Here is a 26424-nt window from a genome sequence, read left to right as displayed (position 1 = left end):
TCAACGCCTTTTTTCAGTTAAACTACGATTGCTTTTAAAGCTTATGATATGCATGAACCGACATGCTGAATAAATAATCAATACAAATTATTGTGCAATGATCAGTATTGGAAGTTTTGGCATAATATACACATAAGCATAAAGTAGCTTTTGCTAATTTGTGGATAATCGTTACAGGTGTCAGAGAGGAATACACAGACTTGATAGAAAACTTGGCATGGCTTTGCTCAGATTTAAGGCCATTAGCAGCTGTGTTGACAGGTGAAGATGAGCCATGCTCTTCTAATTCAATAACTGCCTGTCGCTCACAGCAAAGCGCACTTGTGCTCTTTCAAATTACATTGATGGATCATGACTACATGTGGCAAAACAGATTTGCTAGGCGTGAGAAATGCTTTGCAATTGTCTGAAATGTGGTTTTGATAACAAATGGCGTGGATGGCTGGGGAAAATTATGGTAATGATTCGAGGTAATAGAATCTGTATCCATCAAACTATGAAGCTGGTGTGCTCAGGGCTGCGTGATTCCCAAAAGAACCCGAGGAGAGGTTTTGAACTGAGGATAACCCTGTATGTGATGCAAGCTTCGCCATATGTGGCGAGACAAACATGCATAATTAGTCAACAATGCGGAGGTTATTTTGCTGGCGAAGTAACTGCGTTTATTGATATGGTCGATCTGCAGGCTCAGCATGTAACGTGTTGGCTTAAGTGTTTGATTAGAGTGTTTTAAACATAAGTGCACTGCTTCAAGCTATAGGAGGTGCTAAATCAATGTGGGTAATGCATTAGGTTTTTACTGTATTCCAATCCAATGTCACCAATTAATAGACTGCAGGACTAATGAGATGGCCAGACACTCAGTGAAATTGGGTAGTACATCTACAACTGTAAATATATATTAAATTAAATATTATTTTAATATATCAAAAAAGCTTTTATTTTGGATGTCATTAATCACGAATAATCATTTAGCAGCACTAATTTGAACAAAGTTACAATCTATTTCAAATAAATGCTGCTCTTTTGATCTTTCTATTCTTCAAAGAATCCTGAAAAGTAAATATTAAAATATTAAGCAGCACAACTGTTAAAATAGAAACTGTGATGTTAAATTATACATTATATTAGAGAGTGTTTTTAGAAAATTTTTGATGAAATAGTTTGTACACATTGTGTTTTTATATTATATACTTTGGCTGTCAAAGAAATTAAACAATTGTGATTTAATTTCATGATTTGGAATCAGCATTTATTTTCAGCTTATTTACGCTTCAGCTGGTTGTCCCAGATCCCGGTTTAAAAACCTCTGGACATGCTGACATGATCACAAAGCATCCCGTACAGAAGATTTCATTCAAGCAGCATCGAATATTCCAGATTAAATCTAAATCTGAAAATTTAAATCCTGTTATGATAGGTTATAAACAAGTTAAATCTAAATCCATTCCCTTGTATTTTCAAAACAAAGTTAATGAGATTTCCAGGAGAATATATTCAAGGTCTGTGGTTTGTTTTGTTGAATGCTTATGTATGTGAAGCAAACAGGAAGAGAAATGAAAAATGACACCTGGGACACATACTGCAGCTGAGTGGCAGCACTCATCAATAATTCTATGTGATCTCCAGAGGAAAAGAGTGTGTTGCAGGTGTCTTACACTAAAGTGAAGCGAAGCAAAGACACTATTTCATATTTCTCAGATGACTCTCGCTTGTCAACGACGGTCCAGGACTGACAGGTGATTAATATGTGAAAGGTGTCATCCTCATGCCGACTATCCATTTCTATGTGAGCAGACATGTCACCTGACTCTCTGAGGTGACCTGGATTAATGCCAGCTGGCAACACATTCTTACATGACTGATTGAAACACAGGTGTTTATTCTCAGCACCAGTGGAGTAAGACCTCTTAAACTCAAAAAAAGTTTTCGCTGAAACTTTCCTCGGCTCTGTAACCTCTAGTGTCACCGACATCGATCCTGTTTCACCATTTCAGATGTTATTTCTCAGCAGGGTCTCTTTACCATATTGTAAAGAGAATCCTTCTCCGTAAGGATTTCAGAGAACCATGGGATTTAACAACGCTGTGTTAGACCAGAGCCTCAGATCACTAATGCAGAATGTATTCTCAGAATATAACCGCTGACAAGATCGTCAGGAATCAAAAGCCAGCTACAGCTTAGCTGCCATGGTTCAAATGTATAGGCAGGGGATTCACCGAGGTTAAGAATAGACCTTTTTTATTGTAGCAGCACCCATCTCGATGTTCCTCTATTTATATCTGCAGAATCCTTCTCTGTTCACCCTTCACAGGAATAAGGGATTATATATGGGTGTTGGATTTGCAGGATATTATGATAGATAGATAGATAGATAGATAGATAGATAGATAGATAGATAGATAGATAGATAGATAAAGTTACAGTGGCTCACTGAGAAGATGGTGGATCTAACACAATGGAAAGTGTTTCAAAAGAAATCAAAGAGGATTCTGTCAGTACAATTCCATACAGACTTTTCAAGTTTTCTTCCAGTTACATTAGTTAAGCTTTACATATTCTCTTTTTTTTTACACCGCTCACAGGTGCTCTGTTTCCACAAGAGTGGCATCTATTACAGAATAAATCCTTTTGTCTTCACAATGCTGATGTTCACTGTCACAGTCTTGGCTGATCACAAAAGCGCAATTCTGTCTATTCTTCAAAGGAATGCAAAAGCTGTTGCACCTAGACATATTTTACAGCTTCCGTCTAACACACAAGGATAAAAACTAATCCTCACGAGACTTGTGAATTCAACACCAGAATCCAACAACAGCATTACACATTCCACACAAATAAATAAATAAATAAATGCAGTGTCTTAATATACAGTAAGTTGTCAGTTTGCAATTTTAGCATTTCACGATATCTGTATTCCAGATTACAGCATTTTTATTTAAAAGAAAGAAAAAAAAAATGATATTTTTCTGATTATCTTTAAGTTCAGCACTTCCTGTTAAATTTTATTTCACTGCACCTCTAGGACTAATTTTTGTTGATGCACAACTCCAACACTTTATAAGGCATTAACCGAAAATTATCATTTACATTATGAGTTTATTGGAAGGCTAGGTTAGGTCTGTGGCTGTAAAAACATGTTATCATAAGAGAAACGCTAATTATAATGATATACTAATAATTATTGTTTTAACCCTACGTTAAAGTGGTATTTATTTATGGGAACATGTTTTTTTTCTATTTGAAATTATGAAACGTGAATCCATAAACACTATTCTCTTTAAATAATAATAATACTAATCATCATCATCATCATTTTCTATTTTACTGCATTTACAAAGAATTTTCAGCATCATTACTCCAGACCTTCAGAAATTCTAATATAATGATTTGGTGCTCAAGAAACATTTTTTAATTTTATCAGTGTTGGTGCTTAATAATGTAAAATCATTTTCTAGGATACTTGAGCACAGAAAACTCAAACAACAGTGTTTATTTGAAATTTAAAATCTTGATATTGAATAAGGAACAGAATAACATTTACATAACATTTTAAATGGTTTTTAAATATGTTGTTTTTAGATTAACTGAAATCAAAATTTTAATACAATTGTAATAACAATGACAAAAGTATCCGCAAAATGACAGCTCTCTCTTTCAGTGCCATGTGATAGAAAAAAATTAAAAAAAAGAAATAAACATTATGTACATTATGTAGTTATATTTTTTTAATAAAATACTTTTGAGGCTGAAGAAGAAAATGTGAGATAATGAAGAAAATGGGTGTATTTTCAGTATTTAAACGCAGTAACAATTATGTTGCCCGTGGGATCTTTGGCGCTAAACGGAAGCTGCAGTCGATTCGGTGGAAACAAACATTCACAGCGAGGACATAACCGCGACTGTATTATATCACACGGATGTTACTCAAACTGCCATAATTACATATGACGCAACCAAAGACGAGTTTTCGCAATGTGAGAATCAACCGCGTCTTTGTCACAATTATTTTAGCCATATCACAGGCTTATGTGACGTCCGCTTCCGCCACGAGCTCAGACTGTCTGCTGGCGGAAGCACGCGTCACGGAGCTCGAGCCGCGTTACGTAAAGAGCGTTACGCTTTCCTCGAAATGTGGGGAGCGATGGCGGTACGTAACAAGAAACTACGTAAGTGGCTCTGAGAATGGCGTTTCCGCAGTGGGGTCAGAGTTTTGTGCGGTGCGCAGCGTGAGTGTTTTAGTACCGAGCGGAGAGGAGATGCACACGGCACTCGAGTGAGGTAAACTATATAAAACCCGCTTTGTTTTCACACACTCCCACAACATGGACCCGAGCAGCTTTCAGATGGGTCAATGAGAGCAGGGATTTGCGATAAAATCGTGCAGTGTTTTGAATCATTATTGGTTTTAAAGTTTCCGACGCTAGCAGTGTTAGCTGCTGCCGTTTAGATTTATCATCTTTCCGCGGATTGCGCCTTATTAAAGCAGCTGCTCGACTGACGGCGTTTCGCTGCTTTAAATCAACGTGTTTGTTGCGAACCGTGTTAATATAATAGACATTTGGTCGCGTAGGCATTGATCTAGGTCTAATGCTTCGTAAAAGGGGAATTTGGGGCTTTAATCGCGTGCTTAGGCTTCAGGATCAGTCATGTGAAGAAGTAACGTTAGTCTTGAAGATTGTCTCGTGCTGGTTTATTCGTGAAACCGAAATGTTCATGTTTTGCTGGTTTCACTTCAGACTACTAGATTAATCTGTTTAATGTTTTCTTTGAGGTTTTCCATGATTCCACTGTTTACAGTGTAGTTTACAGTGGCAGTTAATCTTGAGTTGTGTTTTTTGAGCGGTGTAATAATGCGGATTATGCTTCATTACAGGATTTTTTTGTTAGTTTCTTTGCGCATTTTCCAGGCCTTGACCAGTTAATGTTCAACATTGTCCCTGACAACCACTTTACACAGTAACATTTGGCAGATCCAAGTCTCACCACCTAAAAAGTACCCAAATCTCTTCTAAAAATAGCCTGGCTAAGCTGGTAGACCAGCGAAAAAACTGCTTCCCAACAAATATCTTGAAATGAAGTCAAACACAGTTTTTGTAACGTGATATCTGAAGGGTGTTACTATAATAAACAAATCAAGTCTGAAGTAGGTTAAGCATGAATAAGATTTATCATTTAATTACATTTTAATGCAGGAAGTGTGTCACCGTTTGGACAAATGGAGGTTCTGCTGCAGTGTGATGATAATGATATCCTGTTGAACTATTACACACCTGCAAAAGCCTTCCTCTGTTTAACCGTGTCTAACCACAGAAACTGGTGTTCGTGGACATGCAGAGCTTCCGCTTGTAGATGCTAATGTGGAAAAGAAAATCTAAAGTATTTAAATCAGAACTACTCTGTTGATTCGTCAAGGGCACTGTATTCACCTCTACTGCAATTAAGTCCTGTTTGTTCTTTCATATTTTTTAATTTATTTATATAAATATACACACACTTTTTTTGTTCTTACATAAAACCAGTGTCTTTTCTCAGTAGAGAAAGTACAATAAATGCAGTGTAGTGTTTTTTTTTTTCTCCACAAATATATGCAGCTACCAGAAACCTTAAAGGTCCCATATTGTCAAATCTGAAATTTCCTGTCTTTTTTTAATAAGTGAGGTCTAGGGGCTATATAGCTCCCATATAAGTTTCAAATCAGTCGAGTGCAGTTGCTTTGATGGGAAACTACTGACGACACAGCTTCATGCTCATTGGTTCAGACGGCCGTGATGCTGCGTTCTTATCTAAAATGTTTCAATCTGATTTCATGCAATTATGTAATTAAATTATGCATGTGTATTACAAACGCTATGTCAGGGCAATCTCTGTGAGATTATGCAATTGTAATCTATGCAATTTTTTTTTACAAAATTAGAAATGGACGATAAATACGCGTTTTGTATAGAATTAAATAGCAAGCACTTTGAGTGTGTTCATATTTTAATTTGTATTAAAGCAACAGAACTGAATATCACAATTATTAGCAGCATGCACATAGGCATTTTTATAAATATCATAGTTGTAAGATGTAATAAAAGTTTAGATGCGCCCATATCAACAATAGACAATACTTTATTGAGCCTTTTCTGATAAGAAGTGTGCAAACTGTAGTTTTTTTGATGATTATTTCAGTCCAGTCTGCTTGTTTTATCTTGTTTAACCACATCGTCGTTTCTTTTGTCTGGCAGTGGCCTCAGGCATGCGATCATATTTCTAATTTGAGGCTGTATCACGTAGATTCTTGCACCCAATATCACAGCAAGACGATATTTTAAGCTTCTTATCTAGCCGAATCTGTGTAGTTTTGAATGGGCAGACTTCCCTCTGTTTTGCATCCAGCTAGCGCTGACATTATCATGACGTTATTACGATTACAAAAACATATTGAGGCGCCATATGATGTTGCTAAAAAGAACATTATTTTATGTATTTGGTGTAATGAGAAGTGTTTATGAGGTTTAAGGTTCCAAAAACAATTTAACACAAAAACAATAAATCACTTGTTGGATTATTATCCTCACAAAGCCACGGCTTTGTGCACAGCTACTCTATCAGGTTCAGGAATCAGTTCTCCGTAAATTCACTAAGCACATCTGAATACTTGGGTCGAACTGTTCTGGAACGGTGTTGTAAATACAACTTAACCACTGATATTGAATCACTGATTTGATGGCGTTATGAAAATGATCCCACACGGTGATGTAGAGAAGTGGGGGCGTGTTTAAACGAGGTGTTTTACGAAGGCATTGTTGAGGCTTAACTTTTAGAACATGCTATCTCTTTGGGTTTGAGACTTCGCAACTTCTCTTTGCAAACAGCTCGTAATACTCCAAAGACGAAATAAAATTTGAAATGGCATGATTTGACCCCGCCAGTATTAGATGTCAGATAATGCAATGGTTTTACCAACTCTGGATAGATTGCAGTTCTGTCTCATTTTGGCTGAGCTGGTAGTTACAGCATCTTTCTCACTTAATGGGCATTGAAAAAGTTGTAAAAATTGATTTTGTGGAATACATATCTTGATTAAAAATCCACTTGATCAATAGATGTATGAGTAATATTTACCACAGCTTAAATAGATTATTGGTCCAGTGTGAGAAGTAGGTGTTGTCCAACCTGACCACTCCTTTTTCACTCCTCCTTGACTCCTAGTGCTGACTTTAGTCTACTTTCGAGGTGAGGTGTTTGACATTTCAGATGAGCTTAAAGGCTTGGGACTGTGATCATTCTTGAGATCCCAGGTAAAGTTGTCGTGACGGCATTTTCTTGTGGCTGTTGAACCATTAGTGGCATTTAGGATTAGGTGCACAAAACAGTGTTAGCTGAACTAAGCATGAACAAAGATGGCAGATTGTGTCCTCTCACTGTGTCAGCTGAGTAACTGCCATTGAGGTGAATAGGAATGCTAACTCAGCTTTATCCAGATATTATATGGATTCTTTCAGTTGAATTTACTGCATTTGCTACAACAGCATATTTTTTTACTGATGATAATCAGATAATGTTAGTTGTAGGACTACAGAGGATAAACAGGTGACAATTTAAGTGGAGATTCTGGTCAGTATATCTGTTGCTGTCAGGTTTAACCAGAAAAGGTTGCATTTCTGGTTCTATCCCTATGTGATAGACTGATAGCAACAGACAGACATTCTTAAATCACTGATACTTTGTGGTACAACCCAGGTGTCCCATTAGATAATAGTGATACATGCCATTGCTAACAGCTTTCTTTCATCTTTGAAAGGGTAGTACTTACCACAAATTCGTTTAAATTCTCTCTTTTGTGAAACGTAAAAAGATATTTTGAATGTAAATGACAGAACTAATGTTAAACTCATTGATTCAAAGTTGAATGTCTTGCATGTATTATTTTATATTTCTATGAACATTCTCAAAACAAAGTCACATAACAGGGCAGCATTAAACAAGATTTTGTCAAATACGTGTTGGCATTTCATCATGTGACTTGCCTAGTCTTAATCAAATGACGTTTGGTGTAACAGTGCATAATATTGTTCACATGATCCGCTATATGTGCCTGTACATACTGAGCTGTTAAGCGTACAGTTTTGAACAGAGAGATTAAACGAATATGAGCTCTGTGGGTGAGGTCTCATTAAGAATAAGACATTTTATTTACAGTCTTAAGATTTTAAGGGGCCTTAGCAGGTACCTAAAAAGTATGTTTTATAATATCTCATTAAACACTTTAAGTTGATGTGTTTTACGGCACATTGTGGTTTAATTATGCATTAAAAAAATCTATTTTAAAGTCTATTTCAGGTGTCTCTTCAATTAACTTTTTTTTTTAGTCATACTACTGGGGACTTTCGGGGATTATATCAACAATTGCTTATTTCTGAAAATCTGCGTATTCATCTCTAACCACAAACAGTACATGTTGCTTAACTCCTCAACTGATGTAACATCCTGTTCTTAGTGCATAAGCTATTTTTAAAGCTATAGTTCACCGAAAAATGCACATTCTGTCATTTACTCGCCCTAGAGTATTTTGGTAGAAAAAAAAAAAATACTATGGACGTTAATGTTGACCCAAACTGGTGAACCTTTCCTTAAACTTAGCTGCAGAAGTTTTAGTGTAATGATTTTTAATATTGGTTGGGTCAGCAGGAAAGACTTATTACAATCAAGAGAAGAACAATATATTGGCAGCTATATCAGTATTGGGTAGGGATGCAATGATTCAGAAACGATCCAATACAGAAAATTGAGTGTCTGCATTTCTCTTGACGGCTTTAAATCTTATATCAAGTGCTCTTTAAGAAAGTTTAATCGTTTTGACTGTAGCAGCCTTATGCGACGCTCAGTTTTAATGTTAAATGGAGGACAGACAGTCTCAGCTGAAAGGAGAGTTTGTGAACTTGAATTTAATGACTTAAAATATTCATCTGTACCTCACATTGCCCAGCGTTTTGTCTGTATGTTTAATGTTGCACTATTTATATTCTAGATATTTTACTATTATTTTATTATACTTTAGTTTTTATTTCTTTTTATCTCTTATTTTGCATGATTGTAAGGTTAGAGAGGGAAGGAATTTCATCTGTGCTGTATGTTGTACATAGAGCATATTTGACAATAAAGTTGACTTGACTTGACTTGACATTGAGCTATGGAACAGCTTCAGAACACTTGAAATGTAGTGCACAAATACTTCATCCCGATCCCCAGAAAATTATCGTCTCGGACTGATGCATCCCTAGTATTGGCAGACATATTTAAGATGATAAATTGCAGTCATAGTAGCTACATTATTTCTAGATGTTCTACCTATTGTTAAAAACAAAACGTATAAATTGCTTACTAAAGGTTTTCCATCCACGGGACGCATGCATTTTGTTTATTTTTGTAATAACGTGAAAGCCTATTTCCCATTTTTACAAACGATTTGGCAGTTGGCACGTAAAGTTTCCTCATTCCAGTGGTTTATAGTAGGCATCATTTATATTATTTACATGTACTTTTTTTTTTTTTTTTTGGTGCCAGTTGAAGTATATTCAGAATGATCATAGCAGCCAAAGTTTCTGTATTGGTACATTCCTACTCTCAGCAGTTCCTGGCCAATGAGTCTCCTTGTAGCCCCCTACACCATTGTTAAAATTGACCTGACAAGCGTTAAAAATCCCTCTGATTAGTATCTGGCCTTCTCTTTGATAATCACCTCTCTCCTTTTCAGATGGTCTGGGTAATAGCCCTCTGGTGTCTGATGGACTTCACAGACTGAAGTCTCACAGGGGAAAAACTACAGCCATCAAAGTATTCTCTCCTACATTGTCCATGAAAACGCTGGGCAATTACTTAAGGTGCAGGCTTCTTCCTTCTGATATTTAGGCTCTACTGCTGACCTTTGAAGCCAATTTACAGAAGCTGTTGAGCTGAATCACATGCAGTTGGCTGTATTTTGGCTCTGTTAACCGAAAGCCTTGAGAACAAATTGCATGTATTTAGTCTATCTCGTGAAATAGAAGTTTGGCTATGTTTTTTTTTTTTTAAAAAGCTGTGATAGTTCCAATGCTTTTTAACCAGAAAGCTTGGGTAAGTGATGCGTTTTCCTGAGTATATGGACATGTCATGATGTCTATACTGTAAAGTCACTGTTAACAGTCATTTTTATTTTATTCTATTTGATGGCTACTTCAGGCCTGATTAGCTGAAATCTCTCCCTCCACCCACTCCTACCCACCCACCTATCAACACTTACAAACACACATGTCCAGTACACCCTCCCCTTTGCACTAAATCACCACACTTGAAGAGTTCAAAACATCAGACCTCGTTCCATATTGCTGTAGAAGAGCGTACTCTGCCTGAGTTGACAGCATATGACCTGTTCCTCCACCTCCTGTTGAGACAGAAAGAGGTAAGCTGTCGAATGCACCTGCAGTCAGATCTGCAGATCCTAAACCGATCTGTACGGCACATTTTCAATCGGGATAGACTATCAAAAGCCAATCCTAGTTGTCTGAGGATCAGCAGTTGAGCAAGGAGACGGCAACACTTGAAGGTTATTAACTTGTTTTGTCGGAGTTTGTGGTTTCAAAAGTTTCCTCCAGTTTTGCTTGCAGTGTTTTGCATTAATTGTTTAGTATGTGTTTGACTTGGTATCATTGTTAAAGTTAGCCTAACCCACTTTCTAAATATTTCTAAGTCAATCCAGGTTACTCGGCTGACGCTATTTGCTCTCTTTATGTGATCTCAGCAGTTCTGAATGTTTTTATTAGGTTAACTAGTTTATGATCAAAATAAGGTTTATGGTCAGGTTACAGTTTAAGTTCTTGTGATTTAGGTGTAAACATTTCTGTTTGTTCTCAGTATAATTAGATCATCTTAAATTTAGTCTTAACAAACCTAACCACGTTGCTACCATGCATTAGGGTGCTGGTCCACCACATGAACTGAATGACATGCTGTTATGGACCTTCTGGAGTGTCTGTTTATTTTAGAGGTGTGTGCGTGTTTGGAGTCAAGAGATCATGCTTTTTGAGGCTTTGATTCTTGACTCCACCTAGACACACATTCAAGCCTATTTAAGCAGTGCTGGACCATCTTATTTGGACTAGATTCCTCTTGAAAGACCTTTTTAGATGTCTTTCTTTGGGAGTATGCATCCACTGGACTGAGATTGGTCCTGGTACAGTGATATAGCTCTGTCATTTCCCAGAATGCCTTGTGCTGGCAAACATGTGTAGTTCCCATCTGCTGTGTGGCATCTGCTCATTTCTCAAGCCTTGAGGCTTCTTCTGACATACAAATCTTTTTTTTTTTTTTTTTTTCTGAACATTGCATGTAAAATATGACTGATTGAATGCATAGATATATCAAGGACAGGTCATATATCTATTGTTATTGGTTGAAGTGATGTGCTTCCATATTGCTTGGCTAAGTTGCAGATCATTATTGTTCTTCAGCCTGCTAAAATTCACATTGACCAAATTAAATGAGTTGGCACAGGCATGAATCAGAGGGGATTATTAGCCAGATCACCACAAGGTTTGCTGTAAAAGCTGCTTTATTTGATCCAGACAAGTCCGACTGTAACCCTGTTTAGCCCAGCATCTGCCTTACAGTAAGCTAGATTGTAAACAGGAATTTACCAGAGGTGGACTCACGCATGACTTGTGAGAGATGTTCAGTCTAGGCAGAAGCCTTGTGAGAGTCATATGAGGCATCTTAAAGGCTCTCTCTCTTCCTCTGTTGCTCAGAGGCTCAGGTTAATGTATAATAACAGTTCATGGGGTAGCTCGACAGCTCATTCCAGGAATGGATTCTGTGGAGGGTGATACTGGGTACAACTTGCTATTATAAATTTAGGAAAATACAGCTTGTCAGCTTCAAATTTTTTGAGTTTTGTTGAAGCTGGTTACATAATTAATTCAGCACGTAACAGTCTGTGTCGTTCGGTTCACCCAGTGTTTTTTTTCCCTTTTTTTTTTTGAGACCTGGAGAATGAATTTGCAAAAAGATACTGCAGATTAAGTCTTTCATTTATTAGCATTATTTTTTTCCTCATGTGTTCTTTATTAATTTTGTTTTTGTGTAGCTATTCATTCTTTTCCTTGTTGTCCTTTTTGTCCACTTAATTTCACTTTTTTTTTCTTTCTTGCTTCACAACAAATTATGTTGAATAAAATGTCTTTATGATGCAAGCATAATGCAAATATGTATCATTTTAAGATTTTTCTTTCAATGTATCCCCTTCTATAAAACATTATATGATGAATCATGTACACAAATGAGTCAACAACATGTCAGCTAGGACAATACACATAATTTATCGTATTTAAGTCAAATTCTTAGTTATTATAATCAAGTAAAAAAAAAAAAAAAAAAAAAAAAACTTTCAGGTGAAATTGCATAAAGTCAAACCTCCCTTCAGTGCAATCCAGCTTCACGTACTTCTGCTGTTCGTTTATTTTATCTCGACCAACATTTTACCTGGAACATGCAAAAGACATTGTAAATAGGTGTAAATGAAAAAGTACTGTATGGATGGATGCGCAACATCGTTTACGCAGTAATACCACAATGTACAGATGTGCAATAACATTCGTCACGCTGCACTGTGCTTCATCTACAGGGCCGATTATTTAACCGCAAAATGTTTTAAGAAAAATTAAACATATAATCGGCAATGGAAAAAAGTACTGTGCAATTTACTGTCTACAACGTGTCTATTGCATATAAAAGTCTTAAAGACTACATAAACGCATCAATGTTTTAAATACGCTCTATTCTATATATAATCACTAAGTTTGTAAAAGTAACGTTTTCCTTTAAAGTTTTACACAGCTTCAGTAGCTAGCTAGCTAATCACGTCATCGACGGTGCTAGCCCTGACAATATAAACAAGGTTTTGTAAAAGAAAATTCTCATTCAATTTATTAATTCGGCCCCGCATTTTAATGAAATAGTGGCCACACTGTAATAATTGTATTCCTTGTTTTAATTAAATCGAAATGAGCGAGCACAGCAAGTGCATAATATAACCAGGCTGCGTGTACGTTTACTTCCTAATTTTTAATATATATATATATATATATATATAATGTTTTTGTGCAGTGTTCCACGGCACGAATATTGTACATTGTACTGTTGACTTAGCATCAAATTAAAAACGCTTAAGTATGATTTAATGTAACTTACCTCTTAAACCCACTCGAAGATAATGGCGGCGTCTTAGTGGATTTCACCAGCGGCGATTTGAACGGGGTGGGCGGAGTCTAACTACATCTTTACGGAGTTGTTTTAACTCTGTGAAATAACTCCAACACCAAACGCCATTTTACTGAATGTGTAAAAATGATTCTTTCGGTGGTAAAATTAACTCGGAAATGTTTTTTACACCGAAATTTCAATTCTCTAATTTTTGCTTTGTGTGTGTCTGTGTGTGTTAAGCCCAAGACACACTGCATGATTTTTGCCACCCTATGCAACATAGATCTAATAAACCTGGCTATGATGTGAGTAGACTGTGACACTTGTTGACTTGTATGATGCAGCACACTATAGAAGAATAAAACATTATCAGTATGCGCTAATGGTAAACAAATAGAGCAGTTTATGTGTGCTGAGAAACAGTGGAAGATCACAGAAAATGTCTTGATGATTTTGCATTGCCAGGCTTTCATATGGGACAGCTGGAACTCGTGCAGTTTGTGTTGGGCTTCATCGAATTGTACTTAAGTTTGTTTTACTACCTTTCTGAGCCTGGGAACATTTCAGTTGCATATCTCTCTTTCTTTCTTTCTTTCTTTCTTTCTTTCTTTCTTTCTTTCTTTCTTTCTTTCTCTCTCTCTCTCTCTCTCTCTCTCTCTCTCTCACATATATATATATATATATCTCTTTGGTAGAATCATCCATATCTTGGCCTCTTTGGATGGCTTTTAGTTGAGGTCATCACAGACATGCAGTAATAAGAGGGATCTCAGCCACAATCCCTGAGGCCTGAATGCTGATCTCAGCCTCTCTGTGTGAGGACACTGCATAAACACACCTTACTAAATGGGTACATTGCTCTTCTCATTCATAGCCAAGTAGAACAAGAGCTTATAGAAGAATTTCAGTTTATCCTTCCTGTTACCACCTAGACACAACACCGTATTCAGAAAACATGACTGTCCAGGCAATGGCTGTGCAAAATAAGAACAGATGATGTCTAGGGTATCATCTGTTGTGATACAGCACTCATTTGTTCTAAATTGCAGTAAATTTGATGCAGTGATTGGTGGTTCAACCCTAAATGGTTCTGAAATGTCCTTCATATTTCATCTCAGTGCAGATTTACTAGTACATTTTAAAGACATAATTCAAGGATTAGGTTTAACTCTTACCTCTTCAAATAACCTGGAAATTTGGTTTCATGACTTCCTTTCATGACCAGTTCAACACAAATAATAAAGTTCCTTTAACTCTACCTACCTATTATGATTTATGAGGATGCTGCAGAATGTAATTAGCATATTTTAACAGAAAATTAATTTTGAGTGTGAATTAAAAGTTTAATTGAAGAGCTCCTCTGCCTTTTATTCAATTGATCACAAGTGGTTTCCAGCAGAAATAATTCTAGTCCTCTAGTATGTCTGATGATATCTCTGCAGCACATGACTATCCTGGTTTTAGGATTTTTTTTATTTTTTTTTTACAAAATAGTCAGCCATTTTTGGAATGTCATATAACTAACAAAGAGCATATTGAGCTAGCAGAGTGAGGCAGGATAATCAGCAATTCTGCCCCATCCTATCTCCTGAAGGGTTCAGAGGTCACTCCACTCTCATGTTTATAAACACTGTGCTGCCGAGAGGAAGGATCACAATTATACTATGTTTTAACCACCTTCACGCTTCAGATTCACACACTTTAAGAGGCTGGAGCACAGGCTGGCGTAAGTACTGCTTACAGGCTGTTTTGATTTTAAAGAACCATTCAATAAATTGGATTGTTGTGTATTATGTGCATGGCTCATTTATTGTATATAAGGTTTAGTTTTCCCCCTAGTTGTGGATTACTTACACTTGTTCACATGCAGCTGGGGAATTTTTTTTCTTTTTATTCTTGGAATCAAATGACAGTTCATAGCAAATATGTGAAAGCTAATTATTTTTTGCACAAAAGCAAACTATTTTTCAGTTTATTTAAATTTTGTACCCACTGTATCCCACCAGTGCTGTGATCTTTATGTACTTTCAACCTTGCATTGACTTTCATTTGGCTGACGTATGATTCCTTCCAATAGGGAAGTTATATTTGATAAATGATTATCTGACTGCCATATATTCCTCATGTTTTACACTCTGCCGCATATAAATGTATTGGTGTAGGTATACATTTTTTTCCTGTAAACACAGTTTGCAATAGATGTCATTTTTCCTCAACATGAAAAAGTTAATAATGGAGGACTGCTGTAAAAGCCGAATGTTGTTTTATTTGGATAATTTTTTTTTTATAAACCAGAAAACAGAAAAAGGAATATTGGTTTAATATGCTACAACCAAGTAATGTAATATAGCATGCAGTACAAGCTACAGGGAAAAAAATGGCAGTGCTTTTGGAATAAAAATTTTGGGAACACTCACACCCAGATCCGTTTCACAAAGATTTCTTATTTGTGGCTCTTGTATGCAGATCGAAGAAAAGACTGTTTCTCTTGCTGAGATATCTGTTTTGTTTAGTAGCAGATTGATCACACTTTCCCCTCCAGGCTCACAGTAGTTGCTGTAGGGGGACCATTAAGGCTCTTCAGTACTTTTCCAGCTGGGAAACCATCAGCCCCCTGGAAAAAGGGATAGATCTAGATTTTTTCCCCCTATAATAACGTGGCTCACAAGATAAAAGCCCATTTCGATTATTTTTTTAAACAATCAAATAAGGCGTTAATGTGGGTTATGTGCAACACATTTCCCTATTCTGTAAAAGAGGTTTTAGTTCAGGTTTTATACGTAACTTTTGCAACTCTAGAGGTTAATAAACAGAAACTGTTCATCTTGTAGAAGAACATTTGTAGCTGGAGCTACTTCTCTCTGTATGTATAACGAATCACGCAGGTACTCTGCAGCGGTACCTACCTGCACCAGTCTAAATAGTGTGAATATAAACACTTAAGTATACTGCAGTGATTCAGGAAAAGTCAAAACCCAGTTTGGAAAATTACTGTCATGTGACCTATAGCATAAAACATGTTAGCTTTTGTAGAAATGAGTAATGAGTTGGATTTCTGTTTCTTCACAGAGGTTTCTAAGCGAGGAGATAATGAGAGTTCACACACATACCAGATTCTGCTTTCTCTGCGTGCTGACTCTGCTGTATCATCAGTGCAGTCACTGCCATGAAGGAGGGTCCCACCATCACCACGGGCACAACCACGGAGACCATGACCACGTTCACAGTGACCTGCAGATTTCAGAATTGTCCTGCGATGGTTTATCAGACCAGTTCGTGCACAGCAGCCATGGTGAACCTGCAGAGAACGAGCAGCGTTACTACATCATGCAGTTGTTCTGTCGGTACGGCCACAAGGATCGTCTGGATTTTAAAGGCTTCCAGAGTCTGCTGCTGAGTTTAGGGCTGGGTGAGGTGCGCGTGGTCGGGCTTGAGCATGAAGATCTGGGCCACGATCATGTGGCACACTTAGATATTCTGGAGGTTCAGGAAGGTCGGCATTCGCATTCAGCGGGCCATCCGCATCTTCATCAGAAGCCCCACACCTCACACAAGACCCATCAACATTCCCACCATGAAAATGAACAACACGGTCCTACCGAGGAGCTACCGTGCAGCAAAAGCACCGGAGCCGAGAGCACCACTCACAGTGGATCTGAGAGACATGATCATGACCATGAACATGATCACCACGATCACGATCATGACCATGAACATGAGCATCATGATCACGATCATGATCATGACCCTGAACATGAACATGAGAAAGACACTGATCACAAACATATCCACAGGCATGTTACAGACAGTCCTCAGACCCACGATGACCATGGTCAACTTGAGCAAAAGAGTAGTGAACATGCACATGAAAATAATGATCTAAGTGACCAAAACCACCATCATCATGACCACCATCACCACAAGCATCCCCACCCTCATCTCCATGGTCCTGACAGCGTGGAGCACAACACAGCAACCCCACATCTCACACCCAGAATACAGCTTTCTGCTCCGACTGAGCTACCCACCACACAACCCAGAAGAAATGGCAGACCACCTAAAGCCAGAGCTCATCGAGGCCGCAACAAGACCAGCATCAGTGTTACTCAGGCTGGTGAGCTGGAGAAAAGCAAAGTTGACCACGACCACAGCAATCAGAATCACAGCCCTGTTCAGTCCCAGAGGGGCAGGAGAGAGGTTCCAGGAGAAGATCTGTCTGTAAAATCACACGCACATGGCTTCCTTCACCAGCATGAAGAGGTAAACCTTAGTGTCTGTCCTATGTGGTTGTTTAAGAATGGCTTTGCCCTCCAGATGTGCCAAGAGAGTCATTTGAAATGGTTTCTCTTAGTCGATCTAATCAGGGATTAGTCCACATATAGAAATACATTGTGGTATCAAAGCACTACCTTTGCAACAAATAAAATAGTTTCTACCAAACTTCAGATGACCTGCTTTAAGCAGGATATCTATAATGCATAATTCATAGTTATTATGTGAGGACTCTGATAAGAATAAGCAGTGGAGTAATAAACAGTAATAAACCAATTTAACGTTTAATGTTAAAATAACAAATTAATGCCCACAGATTCTCTGCTGCTGTAGCGTTTTTTATTTTTTGTGCTATATAAATACTTTGATATATTTTGTAATGTTTCATGTTTGTATGCTTTAATTAACAGTAAAGGCTAAATTGAAATTTTTGTTTACTAATTTAAAGTTTAAAATGTTTTATATTTAAAAGTATTTATGTATCTTTTGGTTTATATTTCATTCTTATTTGCAAAACAGTACATTTAATGTCTTCATCCATCTTCCTTATTGAAGGATAAAGTATTTTTAAATGAAAATGTATTTAAGCATCTATCAGTACCTTTTTTGGAAATGAGTACTTGCATGGCTAATGTTTAATTAAGGCATCTGTAAATTTACTTATACTTGATTTGTGTGCCTCATCCACCACTAGATATTGATGGTTATTTGGTTGATTAGCATAATTAGGAGTTGATGCTAAACTAGCCACCATGCTAATTACACTTTCAGACAGTCATTAACTAGTGGATTTCACACAGATTTCACACATTCTTGGTAATAATATAATATATATTTTCTATGCGATTTATATTCCTTTTACGTGTTGAAAAATGAATAAAGGAGAATGAAGCAATGAATGAAAGTAAAACTCTGCTTATCTCTCCCTCAGTGTCTGAATTTAACAGAGCTGCTAAACCAATATGGACTGAGCTCGGATTCTCTAATATCTCCAGCACAGTTCACCTATTTATGTCCAGCTCTGCTCTATCAGATAGACAGACGCTTCTGCATCCTTCATTATCACCACGTTGAGGCTGATATACAAGACGAACCTTCTTCAGGTACATGTGATCCTGTGCTAGTAAAACAAAATATATTCACTCATTTACAATTCTCTGCTAATAAAAAGAGAATTTACAAAATCTGCTAATAAAAAAGGTAAACAGACATAGTAAAAGGTTGAGAATCATTTCTAGAGTATATTAAATCTTTTAATGTTGCTAGAGTTACTTTATATGAAACTCTCTGGATGAAGTGACGAGTCCAGGTCTAATCCATTCCGGCTGATTGTGTTTCTGCAGTGTGGGTTTGGATGTGGGGCTTTGTGTCGATCACCATTATCAGCCTGCTGTCTTTGCTGGGTGTTGTTCTGGTACCCATCCTCAACCAATCCTGCTTCAAGTTTCTCTTGACCTTCCTGGTGGCTCTGGCAGTGGGAACCCTCAGCGGTGATGCCTTACTGCATCTACTCCCACATGTGAGTTCACTCTTTAAGAGCAAACAAAGATTTAACCAAATTACAAAACCCAAGTAATCTATCCTTTCTTATAACCTACAGTCTCAAGATGGCCATGATCACAGCCACGGAGGACATGAAGAGGAAGAAACTGAAGAGTTTTTTCTGACCAAGTTTGATGGAGTTTGGAAAGGACTGACTGCACTAGCAGGAATCTACCTCCTCTTCATCATTGAACATTGCATTGGCATGTTCAAACACTACAGGGACCAAAGGGTGAGAGGCACCACAATGCTTTAAACACAGCAAAGAGGTGTTAGAAATCTTGCAAATGTGGCAAGTAAGCTTCTTTTTACGTCACACATGCTTGTTCAGGACTGACAGAGCTGAGAGCTCTGGAAGACTAAATTATAATCCATTATTGCAGGCTTTTAGTGCGCAGCAAAACAACCTTGGATTTTATTCTTGGAACCTAGTGCTTATAAAGCTCCTTGTTTCCACAGGGAAGCCTCTGCCAGAGGAAGAAGAAAGGAGAGCAAGCAAAGATTGGGCGGAAGTTGTCAGACCACAAACTCAACAGGCGTTCAGATGCTGAGTGGCTCCATCTGAAGCCTCTAACAGAGGGTGGGTCTTCATCATTTCACAATCAAATGCCAGCACAATTTATTTGGTTTTAAGTAAAGCTGTAAGTGTTGATTTCATGTAGATGTTTCAGAGTCTCTTCCAATATTTGATGGAACAATCTTACAAAAGTTCCAAGAACAAACTTCAGAAGCAACTCAAGTCAGCTCATTTGAGTCTGAGTCCATGGAATGTTTTAGTCAGGCATGGCCAAGACCAATGGAGTTGAATCAGAGTTTTGAGTCTGACAATTTATCCAGTGTACTATGACACTGAAGTAAATCCTTCCATTCCCTTTTTTTTCTTGCAGGAGAAAGTACAATGTGTGAAGCCGGACACAATGACACTCAGATGACAGAGTTACAGCCATTGGATTCACCCAGCAAAATGCCACTCTCCATCTCTGATTCAGATCACCCCTACAAGGAGCCAGTAAAAACAGAAGAGGACAGCATGCCAAAGGCAAAATCAAAAAAGCATGGACATGGAAACGGACATGGCCATGGCCATGGTCACTCCCACCATGGGCACTGTCACTCTGACCAGGAAATGAAAGATGCAGGGATCGCCAGCATAGCATGGATGGTGATCATGGGAGATGGCATGCATAACTTTAGTGATGGACTTGCTATAGGTCAGCTCCTGTATATTGAAAATATTAGCAGATTGGTTTGTCTTGAAGTAAAGGGGAACTGAGGAACTGTGTTTGTCATCTGCAGGTGCTGCTTTCAGTGCTAATATTACAGGTGGCATTAGTACTTCAGTGGCTGTGTTCTGTCACGAACTGCCTCATGAACTAGGTAAGTGGCTCAACCAGTTGCTGTATGTAGAGACATAATTGTCTTTTTCTTTTTTTTTTTATCTGTTTGGCAGATGCATGTGCAGTAAAAGTAATGAATGAAAACTACATTAGTGTTCACATCAGCGAACAACAATACTATGTTTGTCATGTCTGTTGCTTTAAATGCTTGACCTCTTTAAAGTGGATTCTAGTTGGTTGTCAATGATTTTAGGATTCATCAGCTGGAAAAAACGAAAGTGATTAACAATATTTGTCCTCTGTGTAGTTTTTGTTATCGCTGTGGTGTGGATTTCTATTCCCATAGAATGAGAAAAAATATTAATAATGTACTCTTCGTACCGTTGTCCTTGCTGTTATAGGTAATGAAAGCTTCACATTTTGGTTTTGAGAAACAGATGCATGCAAGCGAACTTCAAAAAACATTTAAATTTTCTTATGTTTATTTTCCCTTATTTGTGCAACGACTCCCAAACGATTCATTCAACGGTTAATTGTGATTGGTTGATTTTATTTAAAGCAGTGTTTGTGAGCTTTTAACACTCTAAAAGCAGCACCTAGGGGCAAAGAATGAATTTGCATTTTCATTCAGAACCAAAACGAAAAAGATCAACAAGTGGGCTCATTTCAAGGATTTAGAGTCGACACTTACTTTACAGAGACAATAACTTTATACACAGTGCACTTTCTGACTTAAAACTTTATGGGATTTTTATTCACTTAGCTGTTACACTTAGCTGTTTTTTTTTTTTTTTTTTTTTTTAAATCAAAATAGGAGCGCTCTATCCCAGAAAAAACTAACGTATTAGTGTGAGGTCAGACTTAGCTTTGGGTTGATGTGATGGTCCTGGTTGAAGTCTTCAGGTTTTACCACCAGTGACGTCTCTTTTATCCGTCATCTATTGATATCAACTCTGGAACATCAAGAACATCAAGCTCCAGTTGTTCTTCTATGCTCTCCTTTTCTTGTGTAAGCGAATAAAAAAACAAATGGTGAACTAATACAACACAGCAGCACATACCAACTTTTAAAAGACAGTAAAGCTTTTATGAAGTTTTGAGTTTGCTGTCTAGAGGGCCACTAGTTTTTAAATCCCCCTTTTTGTTTAAACAAAAGAAGCAGAAATTACAATACCACAGAAGCAGTAACATAAACAGGATGCCTTTGATGTACCAATGATCTTTTTGCATTTGATGTTGTTTACCTTTGCTGTCTGCCATCCTGTGGAGGTGATGGGATCTGATTCCTCAAACGCTAATAACATTTGATGGAGCAGCTCTTTTTATTTTGTCTGAGAATCTATCTCCCCCGTGTTGTGGCTGGAGAAAGACTGCTATAATAAAGAGATTTTTTACTACCCTGCAGTGCCGTTAATTGCCTACGATGACTGATTTAATTAGATCAGGTGACACGGAGCAAAGGTCCAGAGTGCAGTTTATAGAGAACCAATGGTCGTGAAGGAGCCCCACATATATATTCAGTAATTAGGAACAAAGGAGTAGCAGCATAGAATTGCTGAAACGCATGGAAAAGTCTCTTTTGAACAGCCTGATCTCACTGCAGTTATTGTCAGGTTTAGCATGGACTAAACTAACTAGATTCACACTGCTGTATTGTTGTTTATTGTACATTTAATAGTGCACTTTTGTGTTTGCGTCCAGGTGACTTTGCTGTTTTATTGAAGGCTGGGATGTCAGTGAAGCAAGCCATTGTGTACAATGTCCTCTCTGCTCTGATGGCTTATGCTGGCATGGTGATCGGCACGGCTGTGGGACAGTACACGCACAACGTCACCAGCTGGATCTTTGCTGTTACTGCTGGCATGTTTCTCTACGTGGCATTAGTGGATATGGTAAGAGAATCGAAAAATATGGATTTATTTGCTTGCCAGTTGGGCTGCATAAATGGTATAATTATTGATTGCTTGAAATGATTTATTACATGCCATCTTAGGGGCATTGTTGTTGGATTCCACCGCACTGCTTGTCCATTGTTTTGCTCTGTTAACATGCTCTAGATGAATGTTTGAGCATTATGCTCACGTCTCATGCATGTCATTTGTTATAAAATAAGTTGAAATTGTAAAAAAAAAAAAAAAAAAAAACATCTCTAGACTTTGCCAGTTTTCATTTTAATTATACAGCCCCACATCTCGAGTTTTCCAATGCAAAAACCTGCATTGACTGACCTATCACACACACACACACACACACACACACACAAAAAAAGTGAATTAATTTAGTGCTGTTTTGAACATCAGTAAATATAGTGACATCGGGCCTGTAAACAGCATAAAAAGCAATTATTCAAGTTTCAAATAAATTATACACAATATTAGAGTGCTTTCATTATAATCAGTTCTGTACTTCTGTGAACAATTAAATGATTCTAATCAAAAAAGCTGTCTACACTGCACAATACTTTTCTTATTCACACTGTTGAAGCCTTGCTGATTGTAAGAAAAGCATTTTTTGTCCCAACACATTGGATTTTTGTCCCAAAACGGCAGCATGCAGTATATATTGGGTGTCACACATACGTTGTTTAAATTGTGAAAATGTGGTGTGACATCCAAACGCAGTATGATTCCGGAATATGAACAAAGGTTTTTGCAATACATATTTTCATGTTATTATGTGAAAAATGTAAACAAATCTGTAAATTGAGTGATGCACATTGTTAATAGTTAATTTATTTAGAAAAATGCTTTATCTAAATGCATAATTTATTGTATATGCATCAATCCTAGATTTTTGTTTGCTTATTGTTATCTTATGAAATTCCTCCTCTTCTTCTTCAGTTGCCAGAGATGCTTCATGGTGACAGTGAGGAGCACAAGCGCTGTGAGATGGGTCACTTTGTCCTGCAAAACCTGGGCATGCTCACAGGGTTCGGCATCATGTTGCTGATTGCCATCTTCGAGGATCACATTGTACTTGACTTTGGCTTCTAACCAGAGCCTGAGGTCAGGGGTGGCGTCATTCATCAGCTACATTCACACACGTGCTTTGCCTTAAAGTGGCTTTGTTTTGTGATGGTACAGTCTTGCAGGCATGTCTCAAAAGACAGCATCAGTAGCTTACAGTGGACATGGACATGCAAACAAACATGTTTACATTTCATTATCTCATCTCTTCTTCTCTAGGCCACTCAAAATGGTTGCTTGTCGTCTTCAAGGCCTTTGTAGTTGTAGCTTCTAGACCGTTCTCTCTTGTCCTTGTTCGTTTTTTTTTTTGGTTTGGTTTTTTTTGGAGTATGTGTGTACAATCAGACATATCCACAGCACATGAGAAGCACTCCCCAGTATTTGGGTTATCCCTTTAATATTGTAGTATTTTGTTGTAGGACTGTGTCCTAGAGAGAAGCAGCTATTCATCAGTCACTCATTCAGTGTCATGTTTAGCTCTTTCATTCATCTGTGCTGTATCTCATAGTCCATTCATTAGTAACTGGCGTCTTGTGCTGTGTATGTCTAGTGTGTCACACCATCTCAGTGTCAGGCACAGAACTGTGCTAATATGGTGCAACAGAGTCCAACTGGCATCAACTCTGCAGTTGTTTTTTTATTTTTATTTTTTTTTATTGAGGAGTACTGGTCAGTACTGTGTGCCAGGATCATGAAAAACAAAACACTTGAGCTCTTTTCTTTACTGGTCTCACGCTTCGTTGTCAACATTGACTACTTGTTCGTTTCTTACACTATATTTACTTTTCATAGTAATGGGAGAGTCCTCAGTCTTAGAATTTCATTCGCTTGTCTTTTTTTATTATTAGTTATTATTGGCTAAGATTGTACTGGTGATTTGGCCAACTCTTGAGCATTGAAGAAATATCGGTACGCAACTGTGTTTTGAATAACCTCCGACACGGTGCCGCCAAAAGAGCGATCGTAGTGACTGAACAAGTCCAGTATTAAAGCCAATGCTAAAACACTGTGATTTTTAAATGAAGAACAACTGTCTACACTTATCTGTCCATCAAGGAATACATACATTTTCTTTGGGAAGTCTATTTGTTCATTGATAAAATAGTAATTATCATGATCTAGACTACTTTCCGAGTTGATTTTCATATCCAAGTGGAGTTGTTGTAAATAATGATCTTGTTACACTTTGAAGAAGTTCATGAAATAATTATCTTCCCCATAAGGAGATTTGCTACTGAAGACTTGTTTTTTTTTTTTTTTTTTTTTGTTCAAAAGTTGGCATTTTGAAACACCTTTTGTTACTTTATTTTAATTTTATGACATGTTTGGTATTACTGGATAATTTGTGCAAATTTCAGAATGTTATTTTGTGAGACATCAGCACCTTTTATACACTGACCATCTAAAAACTTGCTTTCTGGGAGAACCATTCCTTTTTTTTTAACCTAAACATTGAGTTGGCCATTATAAAATGTTCTTTTTTTTTGACAATCGTATACATTTTCATTTGTTGACACCCTCCTGTTTTATAAAATTAATGCACACATTCAATTATTGGCCTTATGCGCACTTGTATGAAACTACAATCAGATCTATAGAACGTCCGTTCATCTGTCCCCCGTTGATGTGATTCTTATTAACGAGTGTGCAACATTTTGATTGTGCCAAAAATGGGTTTCTAAAATGGCGCACAAGCACTGCCTGTGCCCACAGTCGCCTCTACACATTCCACTGGCTGTGTTCGCTGCTCGAGTCCTCTACCGTCATGAGTTAGTGGGGCATGTTTTGTGATTCATGCTTATCCTGTCACCATGTGACATCCATTTATTTGTTCTTGTGGGTGTGTATCATTATTAATTGCATTCATCAAATGCGCTTGATTGGATGGAAACATGCATGAGACAAGTGAAAGTTATTTCTGTTATGAAATTGAAAGAACACTTACAGTTGATTTCCTCTTTCCCCGAAGAACTTAATTTTCACAGCTTGAATGTAAAGCCAATGAGTTTTAGGGGTCATGTGAACAAACCTAGTCAGTCGGCAGAGATTAGGTCTAAATCCTGTGTATGTCTGTAAAATGAAGTTGTCCATTTTGTTAAACCGAAACCGAGCTCAATTGAAACACCTCAATTAGGTGGTGCGAAGAAATAAACTTGATAAAAATGATGCACAACAATTTTCCTCATGTTTTACAATGCATTTAAAAAAAAAAAAAAAGGACCATCCGGATATTTACTTACATTTGAGTATTGTCAATTGTTTGGGAAGACGTTTATTTTTGAATCCTCTGTTTACACAGCTTGGATGTTAAAGCGTTTTCAATACATTTGCCATTCTTGCTGATTGTCTGTGCATTTTTTTGTCAGAAGTGAAAAATAAAGTTTGCAAAGCCTACTTTTGGGTGTTTCAGCTTATTAAAAATCTCTCAAAAAACAAATACATCTTTTTGAAATGTATAGCTTATCAAAAATCTATTAGTGGTATATATTTATCTTTTATATAATTTAAATTTTAGAATACAAGACTTATTCATGTGCTTATTAAACAGTAAAAAAAATTTAAATCTAAAATATTACTTGACTACAGATACTTTACTATTGAGTCAAGTGAAGGATACGAGAAGTGTATCTACGAGTTAAGCTGGCACAGCAGGGCCACTCCGCGCCGGATCCAGTGCTCTGGAGGGACGTCTGAATTCAGGGTCATTGCTATGACGTAGTTGGTGGAGTGTCCGGTGGTGGAGAGGGTTCCTCGTCTCTCGCTGGTCTTGTACACGGGAGAAATGTAGCACTGACGCTCAGGAATGTCCTGCTTCTTCATGGGCTTCAGCCAGATCTGCAGATAGACAATGTGATGTGTAAATGAGAAGCTTTTCTTTGCTCGTTCTCTTTCCCTACAATCCATTTTGATTATAAATATGTGGGATGTGGTCGATATATTGGTGGTGAATTAACATTCATTTTTTGCCTTGTTGATCATCTAACCCATTTTCCCAGTCTCGCTATGCAAGATAACTAAATAACAAAGAAGACCGTCACCGAAAAAAAAGCCCCAGAACCAGAAATCAGTAGTACTTAATGTACCTC

At 37.4% G+C, this 26424-nt stretch overlaps 2 protein-coding genes across 5 annotated transcripts in view; one reads left to right on the top strand and one right to left on the bottom strand.

Moving 5' to 3' along the window:
• Window positions 1-4139: 4139 nt before the first annotated feature.
• On the top strand, window positions 4140-25732 carry slc39a10 (solute carrier family 39 member 10). 4 transcript variants are annotated; one of them, XM_043248931.1, is made up of 11 exons: window positions 4150-4281; window positions 9743-9869; window positions 16291-17481; window positions 18425-18596; window positions 18837-19012; window positions 19094-19267; window positions 19495-19615; window positions 19923-20246; window positions 20332-20412; window positions 22074-22264; window positions 23213-25732. In XM_043248931.1, exons 3-11 carry the CDS (start codon window positions 16312-16314, stop codon window positions 23363-23365), a joined length of 2562 nt encoding a protein of 853 aa, XP_043104866.1. In that variant the 5' UTR covers window positions 4150-4281; window positions 9743-9869; window positions 16291-16311; the 3' UTR covers window positions 23366-25732. The 4 variants fall into 4 exon arrangements, with proteins under 4 accessions (XP_043104864.1, XP_043104866.1, XP_043104867.1 ...); XM_043248929.1 differs by lacking the exon at window positions 9743-9869 and having other exon boundaries at window positions 4140-4281; XM_043248932.1 differs by lacking the exons at window positions 4150-4281; window positions 9743-9869 and adding an exon at window positions 9949-10426.
• The window catches only part of dnah7 (dynein, axonemal, heavy chain 7), a 56964-nt gene continuing 56125 nt past the window's right edge, over window positions 25586-26424 (bottom strand). Inside the window, exon 66 of the mRNA XM_043248928.1 lies at window positions 25586-26173. Coding sequence (XP_043104863.1) covers window positions 25967-26173 — 207 coding nt within the window. The 3' untranslated portion in view covers window positions 25586-25966. The remainder of the gene's footprint in view (window positions 26174-26424) is intronic.

Source organism: Puntigrus tetrazona, chromosome 9 (assembly GCF_018831695.1).
Source record: "Puntigrus tetrazona isolate hp1 chromosome 9, ASM1883169v1, whole genome shotgun sequence".
NCBI lineage: Eukaryota > Metazoa > Chordata > Actinopteri > Cypriniformes > Cyprinidae > Puntigrus > Puntigrus tetrazona.
This window is presented reverse-complemented; position numbering and strand designations above follow the sequence as displayed.

Coding starts and splice junctions, on each gene's coding strand:
- slc39a10 (XM_043248929.1), top strand. CDS start 16,312: ATGAGAGTTCACACACATACCAGATTCTGCTTTCTCTGCGTGCTGACT. Junction 19,013..19,093: donor TACTGCATCTACTCCCACAT/GTGAGTTCACTC, acceptor TATAACCTACAG/TCTCAAGATGGCCATGATCA. Junction 20,413..22,073: donor CGAACTGCCTCATGAACTAG/GTAAGTGGCTCA, acceptor GTTTGCGTCCAG/GTGACTTTGCTGTTTTATTG.